The sequence below is a fragment of the Dendropsophus ebraccatus genome, chromosome 1, assembly GCF_027789765.1.
Source record: "Dendropsophus ebraccatus isolate aDenEbr1 chromosome 1, aDenEbr1.pat, whole genome shotgun sequence".
Lineage (NCBI taxonomy): Eukaryota > Metazoa > Chordata > Amphibia > Anura > Hylidae > Dendropsophus > Dendropsophus ebraccatus.
The window spans coordinates 67,333,708-67,345,285 of NC_091454.1; the positions used below are offsets into that span (position 1 = coordinate 67,333,708).

At 42.7% G+C, this 11,578-nt stretch overlaps 1 protein-coding gene across 1 annotated transcript in view; it reads left to right on the forward strand.

The window, feature by feature from the left end:
- NEURL1B (neuralized E3 ubiquitin protein ligase 1B) overlaps positions 1–10,978 on the forward strand; it is a 47,258-nt gene extending 36,280 nt beyond the window's left edge. The window contains exons 3-5 of the mRNA XM_069972296.1: positions 3,115–3,819; positions 6,720–6,839; positions 7,782–10,978. Coding sequence (XP_069828397.1) covers positions 3,115–3,819; positions 6,720–6,839; positions 7,782–8,023 — 1,067 coding nt within the window. The 3' untranslated portion in view covers positions 8,024–10,978. The remainder of the gene's footprint in view (positions 1–3,114; positions 3,820–6,719; positions 6,840–7,781) is intronic.
- Positions 10,979–11,578: the final 600 nt, after the last annotated feature.

The following is an 11,578-nucleotide window of genomic DNA, read 5'->3' on the forward strand; positions in this document are numbered from 1 at the left end:
TGCCATTATATGGCGGCCATCCACTCAATTTCAACATTGTGTGAACAGAGCCTTTCTGTGTTTTTAATCCACTCCTGGTTTTGGTTGCAATATGAGGACCACAATACTGACTGAAATATACATAGTGTGAACCCAGCCTTAAGCCCCTATTCCACGGGTCGTTTAAAGGAGCAATATCGTTCGTATTCGGCCAATATCGGCCGCTACGAACGATATTCGTCCCGTGGAATAGAGTGCAACGATCAGCCGACATCGTTCATGTCGGCTGATCGTTGCAGTCGCTTGTTTTTCAACATGTTGAAAAACAAGCGACTGATATAGCAGCGATCTGCTGCCGTCGCTCCGTTGAATAGGAGCATCGGCAGCAGACGCTGCTATATCCTATGGGCTGCCCGGACGATCAGCGATCCCCCGGGCAGCCTCCCCGCCGCCCCCTCCCGCACTCACCCGCTCGCTGCAGCCGCGTTGAATAGCGGCGGCAGCAAGCGGGGAACAAGGAGCAAACGAGTGCTAATAGCGCTCGTTTGCGCCTCCAAACGACTCGTGGAATAGGGGCATTAGGGTGCGTTCACCAATACAGGATCTGCAGCAGATTTGATGGCCCAGAGTTACCTTGCATTGAATCTGCAACTTCAAATCTGCTCCATCAAATCTGCTGCAGATCCTGTACGTGTGAACGCACCCTTAATATACAGTATGCTTTAAAAACATCCTCCCTAACGTTACCTGTTTGACCTGCCCTACCCGCCAGTCAAAGCATTGCTCCCCCTTTGTAGCCTTCATGGCACAGAGCGATCGCTTGTGGCAGGTATTTAACTGTTGATTTTTAAATCCCCTGCCATAGTGTTAAAATGAGTATGACACTGACACAGGGGAAACTACCCCAAAAGGAAGAGCTGCTTTGCAATCTTTCTGATCTTACATATCCTAAAGCATAGCACCATGCTGCCACCTAATGGACATGTGCAGCTAAAAAACTGGCAATGAACATTTATATATTAAAGCCAAACCAGTTATTGAATATTTATTCTCCCCACAAAGGTTTTTTGCATTTCTTTTAAAAGTTAAAATAGTTTAAAGGGGTTGTCCGGCGAAAAAAATTATTCACAGAATAACACACATTACAAAGTTATACAACTTTGTAATGTATGTTATGTCTGTGAATGGCCCCCTTCCCCGTGTCCCACCACCCCCACCCGTGTACCCGGAAGTGTGGTGCGCTATACATTACCTGTCACGTGCCGACCACGGTCTCCGATCTTCAGTAGTGACGTCTTCTTCGGGAGGCCAGCGGATCTTCCCGAGTGCCGGCCGCCCTCTGCAGCGTCATCCGAAGCTCAGCCGCGATTGGCTGAGCATAACTGTGCTCAGCCAATCGCGGCTGAGCAGCTGATGACGTGGCCGCGTCATCAGCCGCTCAGCCGCGATTGGCTGAGCATCACTGTGCTCAGCCAATCGCGGCTGAGCGGCTGATGACGCGGCCACGTCATCAGCTGCTCAGCCGCGATTGGCTGAGCACAGTTATGCTCAGCCAATCGCGGCTGAGCTTCGGATGACGCTGCAGAGGGCGGCCGGCACTCGGGAAGATCCGCCGAACTTACGAAGAAGACGTCACTGCTGACGATCGGAGACCGTGGACGACACGACATGCGGTGAGTATAATGCACCACACTTCCGGGTCTAGCGTGGGTGGGGGGAAACACGGGGAAGGGGGCCATTCACAGACATAACATACATTACAAAGTTGTATAACTTTTTAATGTGTGTTATTCTGTGAATAATTTTTTTCGCCGGACAACCCCTTTAATACTTTTAATCGCACCTTCATTTTTACTATATCTTCCTAACTGAAACTTTACAGCGGAAAAAAAATAAACCTCATAAAATGCAGTCTGCATTTGAAAGAAAACTTTGAAAAAGACCAGAGCTTTGGGTATCAGAGTTCACAGAATTCAGTTATCTTTCACGGGATGTAAACAGCGCAGAGCAGACAATGTCACATCCCTGGTTCTTCTCTAGGTGTGCACAGTCTCCCAGATCCAGCAGCAGCAGCATTCCACTGTCAGGTTTTAACCTCTGTACACACTTCTTATTGTGATACTTTATGATGTGATAGTGAAGACGGAGACGTGAAGCAGCTACAGGCCTCTAGGACTTCCAGTATTTCTAATTTATGATAGTGTCTGGTATTGTGCAGCGACATGGTACACGTTATTCTAATCCCCCTATCCTAGCACACTTGGGCACGTTTCTTAGCATAGTGAGATCATTCAAACTTTGCAGTTGGATTTTTACCCATAGACTTCGATTGTCCTGTATGTCGTATTCCTGCCATAGTGACATTGATCACCAGCGGCTCTTCTGATACTTGTAGGGGGCCTTGACATAGAAAATTCTCTCTTTTTGTGTGTGCATTTGTGAGTTACCAGAATGAAGAGTGTTACTTAATTTCTAGTATCAGTATCCACCTTCGAGTATATAGCCATAGTCTCAGTACTATTTCCTCAGGCCCATGAGTGTTAACACACCTTCCATACAACTTGGATCTACATTCCGTGCACTCATTCTTGTTTATTACAAAACCCTGGTGTCGCTGCAGGCTTAGAAGAAAGCTTTCACAACGTCCATTTGTGACAGGAGGCAGCTGCGTTGCCTTTGACGCCTACTCATTTATCACGCTACTATGAAATGGATCTTTTTATTCTGTGCTCAAATCCCTGGCTCCATACCCAGACGCTCCACGCCAAAAGTAGGCAAGCAGCAACAGCCTGGTGTGAATGCTACGCCTGTCATGCCCCACATTGGAATGCTGAGAGTTGTAGTCTGGGCATGTGTAAAATCAAATGTAACTTCCTATTGGAGACCAGACTTGCGTACATTGTGTCTAGGCCCAGTGACATTACATTTGGATCTCTTCTGACTGGCAGGTTGCATTCTCTTTGACTTGTTCCAATGACAAGTATTGTCAGAGACTACTGTGACATGTGCAGTGATATGGATTAATGCAAATTGTCATCCAGCCATTCCTGAGTCACATGATAGACATGTTTGGAGAGTATATTACTGTTTTGGTGCCTTTCTACATATATTAAACTGTTTGTTTTGCACCCACAGATAGCATGTTTGCTGACACAATGCCACCGGGACGACTGAGCAGTCCCCGACTAAGCACTTGCTTGCCTCAAAGTAGCCATGATTCTGCAAACTTCAACAATAATGAACTGGAGAACAATCAGGTGGTGGCAAAAATCGCAAACTTGAACTTAAGCCGCGTACCACCACCAACCGATAACCATGCCATACCATGTTGTCCCAATAGGCGGCAGCGCACACAAGGGATGCCAACTTTATTGGACATGGAGCTTCATTTTCACCCCACTCGTGGTGCTGACATCACCTTGTCCCCCGATCGAACAGTGGCATACACTAACTGGCAGGAAAGCAACAGGACGATAGTGTTTACAGAGAGGCCAGTGCACATCGGCGAGACCCTCTTTGTAGAGACCGGTCAATTGCCACTGCCTTACTACGGGTCTTTGTCATTTGGCATCACTTCTTGCGATCCAAGCACATTGCGAACCTATGATCTGCCATCAAATCCCGACTATCTATTGGACAGGAAAGAGTATTGGGTTGTTCACCAAGGCTTATTCACAGTCAGCAATGGAGATATTCATAGTTTTTCATTCATGGCCAATGGGGAGATTCATCATGGTGTGAATGGGAACAGTCGTGGGATGTTGATGTGTGTGGACTCCTCACAGCCCCTCTGGATGTTTTTCTCAATTCATGGGATTGTAAATCAACTAAGAATTATGGGTAAGTGTAAGCTTATGTAACTTATTTGTCATTTTCCATACACATACATTGTTCATTGTCTGGTAGGTTCCACTGCAGGGTATTTAAAGTGCATAATTCATGACGAGCAATATATTATATATGAACAAAAGTCTAGAACTATAGGATACCCAGACTGTGGTCTGCTGCTATACCCATTACATTTATTACAGACCTGCTGTGTAGCCTCCAAAAAGCTGGTGACAGAACCCCATTCAAAATGTGCTGCCAAGGAAATGTAATATGTGGTGGCTATTTAGACGACTGGTTGTCCATGTTATATAATGACTGCTTGTATAGAGCTCCTCTCTACTGGTTTATGGAGGGGGTCCTGAGGGTGTTTCATTTATAACACAGATTCAAAATACAGGTGTATTAAAGGGGAAGTCCAGCGATTTTGAAAAGCCAGCAGCTAGCAGGGGGGAATTTGATCAGGAGTAGGCACTTACCGCTCCCCGTGCCCGCCTTGAGCAGTGGGACCGACCTCAGGATCCCCACTCATCTCCAGGGTGTACACGTTATGAGTCAGCTGATGTACTGGCCGCTCAGCCAGTCAGTGACTGGGACGGGATGCCGCTCCAGTAACTTATTGGCGAAGTGGCCAGTCCATCAGCCCGGACAGGCATTAACCCCCGAGTCGTGACTTCTGATCAGATTTGCCCCTGCCAGCTTTTACTAAAACTTGAAATTAGTATCCATATTTCTGTACAGTAAATACTGCTGGACTGTCCTCTTGGTAGAAATATACACGTTGAATAAATGCAAAATGGTCTAAATACAGAATATGGGTGATTGTGTTTTAATCCTTACCCATAGTCTTTAATGGGCATTGCAAGCATGGAACTGTCAAACACATGTAAAAAAAAAACAGATCTCATCAGTTTTCACGGGAGAGAAATTAGTAGAAGCATAAAAAAATCAATTAAATCTACATGCAGTCTCTGTGTATATTGTACTGTACTCACTGCAGCCAACACTAACCTCTGCATGTTTGCTTCTTTGCATCAATGTATGCTGCCCCCCAGTGGTACTCAGGGGAACAAGATAATGGTCACTGGAGCTTACATATTCAAAATCATGATGTGACAGGGAATTAAATTGTTCTGTGTTTCTTATGTATATTAGAATTCCTTATTTATCTCCTGATTTTATAATAGAATTGCTTTTTATGAACAGTGATATTTTTTTTTTTTTTTTTTTGTGTATATTAGAAATCTACATTGTTCCTTTTTTTCTTCATGAATGGGGCACTATATTAACATAACAATGTGCTTTACCTCTGCTCCTGTATGTGATATCTGGCTATGCTAGTGTTTGGAACGGTTGGTGAAGTCACAGGATGATTTATAGTGTTGTTTTTTTCCCTTTTGCATTTCCAGTTATTTGCTATGAGAGTAAAATGGTCTGTTTATCTGACATCTGGACGTTGCAGGACTCCCTGTAGTGGAGTATTTTTGTAGCATCACAGCACAGATGTTGGTTTGTGGGTACAGATAGATGACTTTACACTTCATCCTCTTTTTCCAGCTTCCCGTCTGCCTTCTCTTATTCCATGAGATAATGAGTCTTTCCCAAGACCTTACAACTGCGCCCCTGCCCTGTGTGTGAACAAGCGTCCTGGCACTGACAGATTATATTTCTTACAGCGCCTGTGTATACTTTCACACTGATGCGCTCTCCTGCAAGCGGAGGAGGCTCCTGCAAAGATAATGTGGGAATCGGCTCCTTTAGCTACTGCCATGATGTCAGCGCAGCCTCTTTGTCCCAGCAGATTCCATTTAAGGAGCTGGAGACAGACCGGGCAGTATAAATAGAAAACAGATGAAATTAGAAATTGATAGATTCCTTGTACATTGTTTATTCCTTTATACACGGATCGGTCTGATCATTCCCAGAACACACCCTTTTTTATGCATATACAGGACTCTTATATTTACTTTTTTCCTATCATAGCACCAGTATAGTCCATAGCAGTGAATGCAAGGTATAATCCCTCATATCAGTAATGTCGCCCAAGATGCAGAAGGGTTTTATTACATTCATCAATAACCGTGGAGCTCTGAAAGCTAAGGCCCATATCTTCTTATATGTTCTTATAAATCACAATTTCAGTGGAAAGGGGACCTTCTTGTGGGGTTCCCTCTTCCTTAAAGCTGGAGCTGTGACTCCTTTTTGGTTTGGGACATCGGTGACTGTTTTATCTTCCAGGCCACGATAATGCTTGACATGTCTGTACACTAAGAATACCTATGTTATGATTGTACATATAGGTTGTAAATGTATTAATAAGGTTATCTGTCATTATAATTTAGAGATTATCTGTGAATATCCTGCCCAAGATTTTGGGGTGCTGCCTTCAGACTTGTATTGTCTCGATATGAAAGTGAATCTGCACTGCCCAGAGCATTCGTGCCCTAGGCCTGCCTTTTTGCTTTTTCAGCACAACCCTGGACTAGATGAAGGTTGAAAGGCGCTGTAGGCCTAGCACATGGGTGTCCTAGGCCCTGCCTTAATGACACCCCACAACACTGCTGGAATAAAAGTAGTAGTAGTCTTTTTTTTCTTTTTTCTTTACCTGAATTCCTGGCCCCAAGAGACAGACAGACCCCCTTCATCCCTGAATGAGGATATTAAATCAGTACTGCCGATTTTGGCGGATGGTAAAAATTGAAGTTACCATCTTTGTTTTTTATGGCATATAAGTCTTCAGGGATGTAGAGTTTATATTGGGATGGAAGTAGATGACCATTGTGGTGGAAGCCTTGTACAGTAGCAGACCTATGTGAAGTGATGACTGATCTAAAAAGCATTCTTAACACATAAGATAGATAAGATGTTATATATAATAAAGCTTCTTATTCAGTTTGTTCTCTTTCTTGCAGGAACTGTTCAATCCAATGTGCTTTCTCCATCTGGCTCTCCAAGTGGCTCCCAGTATGACAGTGATTCAGATATGGCCTTTAGTGTGAATCGCTCCTCTTCAGCTTCTGAGTCGTCATTAGGTATGTAAACAAAAAAAAAAAATACACCACTCATCCTCTTCCCTATATTGCAAGAAATCTATGGGTAGATGGAAACAGCACTGATGTTCATCATGCATAATGGATGGTGTATATGTTGCAGTGAAATTTGATCAAATCCTGGGAAATGCTGAAATGGCCGAGCCCTTCCATCATTTCCCTGAAGAAAGTCAGGGATTTGATCAAATCACTGACCCCTTTTAGGGAAATGATGGAATGGAATTCTATAATTTCCTCTGCAACATACCTCCTGCTCCCCACTTGCTGTGTGATGATGCCTCCTGCTCCCGGCTGTGCTCCCCTGTCCGCCTCCGGTCCTGTGTGATGATGCTGCCTGCTCCCGCCTCCGCTCCGGTGTCTTGTGATGATGCCTTCTGCTCCCGACTCTGCTTCCCTGTCCGCCTCCAGTCCCGTGTGCTGTCTGATGATGCCTCCTGCTCCCTAAAAATATCAGCTTAGCTACCTGTTTCCTTTTGTTAGTTAGTTTCGAATAAATAATTTTTGTTTCAATGACTATTGTCGTGTTACTTAATTAATATAGCGCTGGGCGACTCCTGACTCGTTCATTCCATCATTTCCCTGAAAGGGGTCAGTGATTTAATCAAATCACTGACTTTCTTCAGGGAAATGATGGAAGGGCTTGGTCATTTCACCATTTCCCGGCATTTGATCAAATCCTTGAATTCTATCATTTCACTGCAACATATACATAAAGTGCTGTTTCCTGTACACCCCTCCCTAACTGATGTAAAATATATATAGATCTCTAGCACAATAGATATGTATACACAGAATTAATGTCTATAATGAAGACATTCTCTGGTTTCCGCAGCTTGGGCTATTTAGGGAATCTATGTGAAAAGTAAATTTTACTCTTTTAGATATGGACATCATGAACTTTTTTTTTTCCCCCTTTGGTGACAGTGACTGCTCCTAGTTCTCCACTGAGTCCGCCTGTATCTCCAGTGTTTGCGCCAGAACCCCAAGGAAGTAAAGATGGAGAGTGTGCAGTGTGTTTCGACAATGAAGTCGAAACTGTCATCTATACTTGTGGCCACATGTGTCTGTGCAGCAGTTGTGGGCTGAAGTTGAAGAGGCAAGTGAACGCATGTTGCCCCATCTGCCGAAGAGTGATAAAAGACGTCATCAAAACGTATCGTCCTTAAAAATGGAGACTTTGACCTTTTCACAGGGATTGTATTGTGTGCTGACTTTTCTGAAAATAAAGCATCCAATCAGGGAACCACCCTCTATGGAAACAATGCTTTATACATTGGCTCTGGGATCTCGACTTAAAGTAGTGATGTGACACAGTACTGGCATGCCAGTATTCTTACTTATGGCCAGTTGATAAAGGGAAACCTCTAGTTCAGGGTCGTAAAGCAATTGTTCAGGGTGTCCATACTAAACCGTCCAGCTTGCCATCATTATGGTTGTGCAGGTGCCTTTACTCAGGGGTGCAATTAGACCAAACTATTATTACCCAAGGCCCCTTTAAGAAAATCATCATTTATCAGTCCAGCAAGTAGTGCCTTCCAGTGACTTAAACCAGGCGCTGGGAATCTGAAGGGACTTAAGATTCTCACTTCCTCTCGATGTCTTTGCCAGTATCAGATTGTGATCAATATCGTAACCAGTATTTTTTGTATTGTGTAGCTTGGTTGCATAGAAGAACTCTCTTCGAGCCTACACTATATCATGTTTGTAAGGGTATGGTCTCAGGGGTGGTGTGCAACAGCTTCCAGTACTCTGGTTTTATAGTCTCCAAGTTCATTGTAACCTCTAGAGACCCTTGGTCAAGTAACTGATTCACATCATTTAACATCATGGGGTATAGCTCATGTGATACTACCCTTGGGTAAAAACCACAGACAAACTCATAGTGGTCACCAGATACCTACACCATAGACCACTTTTTGCTCATGGCAGTAAAAGATGTTAAGTGTGATGGCTCCATAATCTTAATAACTGTATATGGCTGGTTTTTGATATCTTTTCCTGAAATACGTAGTCTGGTGCCTTATAAACGTAGTCAACTGGAATCAAGGACACACATTTTGATGACTCTGGAACTGGTTTCCATGGGTTAATCTGTTTTGGTTTTGCAGCTCACCACGCTTTGTATAATGGCGTTCAGTTTGCTGGTGAGCAGGTTACCATTACTCTCTATTCTTTGTAAAAAGCCCAGTCACAATGTTGAGGTCTTGTTGTAGATACCTATCCTCTTGTCCTCCCAGTGCTGCATTTTTGGTGCAATAGTTTTACTCACTGCTTCCCTATTCTAAAGAAGCAGATGGTTGTGATAATAATTTATTTGGATACACACTTTGTGTAGCATTTGTTGGATTCTAGTCACCAGTTCTATAGACAGTGTATTGTATGATGTAGACATTCATAAGCAAGTGGTATTTTAGCCCTACTCCTTATTCTCACTAGACTGAAGAAAATGCCTTTTTCAAAGAAAGATTAAGTCCTTAAAGTCCTTGCCTAAGCATGGTGGAAATATTGTTTTGAATTCACTAGGAACCAGTGACTTCTATTAATATTGTGCCTGAGTAATAATGTAGGTTTCTAGTGAATAGAACCCTTTACCGGACTGTAGCCTCCATGATCTAGACTGTCATGTGTGCACAGTATCTAGCCTCTAGTAATCCTCACCTGGCTATAGAAGTAATGATAAGTGAATATCACATACACCTAGTTCTGTGATGTGGAGGTCATGTCCTTCACTTGGTGTACTTGAAAACAAGGGATTTCACAGTATCTACAATGGACTTATAGTGCTATACACACTAAAGATTATGTGAGCCTACCACCTAGACTGTGGGCTAACCAGAGTCACCTAGCCAAAGTGTAATGTGAAGAGGCCACAAACCCTGAGGCTAAAAGCGATGATGGCAGCAATTCCAATGAAGAGCATTAAACATCATTCTAGACTTCTGTATTTATATTGTGTGATGTAGGCCTTCTTGCTGAGGCAGCACAGAGGGCAATGTGTTAGATAGCTGGGTGTTGTGTTTCTCGTGTGTTACAGTAGCTGACCTTTGTATCAAGGTTACCTTGAATAGCGTGGAGCGGATGTTAACATTTGGACATAGAAACTGATTGTGGTATCTGAAGGTGTGGTAAGTGTATGGAAAGGAATGTTAGGGTTCTAGGCATGTTAGGTGAAGAAAACTATTTAGAGATCACATAGCTTTGTAGAAGGATTGGAGTTACAGACTTGAGGCTAGTTTCATAAAGAAACATATCAGTTCCGATTGCTAATAGAATTCACACCCATCACTGGTTATATACTGTCCATACAGATGAAAATGCCTTCCACTGGTAGATACATCTACTGTTCAAGAACCAGGATGGTGTCACCATTGGACATTTGACAATCTTATAGCTGCTAACATTTATGTAGCCTGTACATATACAGTTCTTGCACAGTGCATATATAACCTGGTCAGTGTTGGTCTCCCTAATGAAACTTTCAGAATTCAAAGACAGTAGCAGGGAGTGCATCTTCATAAGGTTTGGCCTGACTATGGCTCTGCTGTTCTGTAGTTTCAGGAGTTTAAGTGAATGACTTCTGCCAAAATCTAATAGATTAAATATCCTTTCCAGCAGAGCAAACACCTCTATGTGCAGGCATTGGTGGCATTTGATGGTGTGTTCACAGTTGAGCTTAGGATTCTATGTAATGCAAAGGAATTATGGACATCTCAATCAGTCCGTAATACCCAGGATCGTTAGATCATCGGTCTCTCCCAAGAGATCTTCCACATGTTGTGCCTCCACTTTTCAATTAACATGCCAAATTGAATCCCCCTCCCCAGTAATAGGCTTGGGTCTACGCTATACCTCTCCCTCCTCCTTCTACACTCTCCAGGAAGACAATCGTTGTAAAATTTGTAACTTTAAATGGAATGTTGAATCCTTTGTATAGAAGATGTCTGTGCCTTATTGAGCTTGTTTGTGCACTTTTTATATTCAGACACCATGTTATAATAAAACACAAAGTTACGTAACTATAACACACATTCATGTTTTATAAATTGTCACTGATTATCTTTGTTTTAATAATTCAGTGAACGTTGTACCCTTCACCTTTATGCCCCAGATCTTTAGCTTTTTTTTTTTGGAAAATATACAGATGATTTCTAGTTATTTACTGTGATGCCTGTACCGCATTGTATGCTTATATATAGTCTGTATACAAGACTTAATATTGGTTGTCTCTTTTGCACTTTTCATTTTTTTTTGTGTTGTGCTTTTGTTTTGTCATTGTACATTTTTACCTGTTCCATTATGGATTATTTCTGTTCAAAAGCAAATAAAAAAAATATGGCTTGTAGATCAGTGTTAATGGTTTTATGTGACCTATACCATAGAGTGAATGTCAGGTCAGAATATCAATTTGCATGTGTCTGTTTTCTGGTGTAACTGTGCATAGGTCCACTCTACTAGTTACTATGGTTTATTGTGTCAGATTGTGGGTACAGTCACTTTTAATGGCTGGAGAAATTGGATGCCTAACAAATTTGTGCCTTGGGTGGCATCCATTTTCTCCAGACGCCGGGAGATACAGGCCGAGTGTTTGGCCACACAACCCAACACAGACATTTTTTCCAGCGTTCACTAATCACTACCCTACAAATATAAATATATTGGTTAAATACTTAAAGAGGTATTCAGATATCAACTATTATCTTGGATAACCCCTTCACTTCACT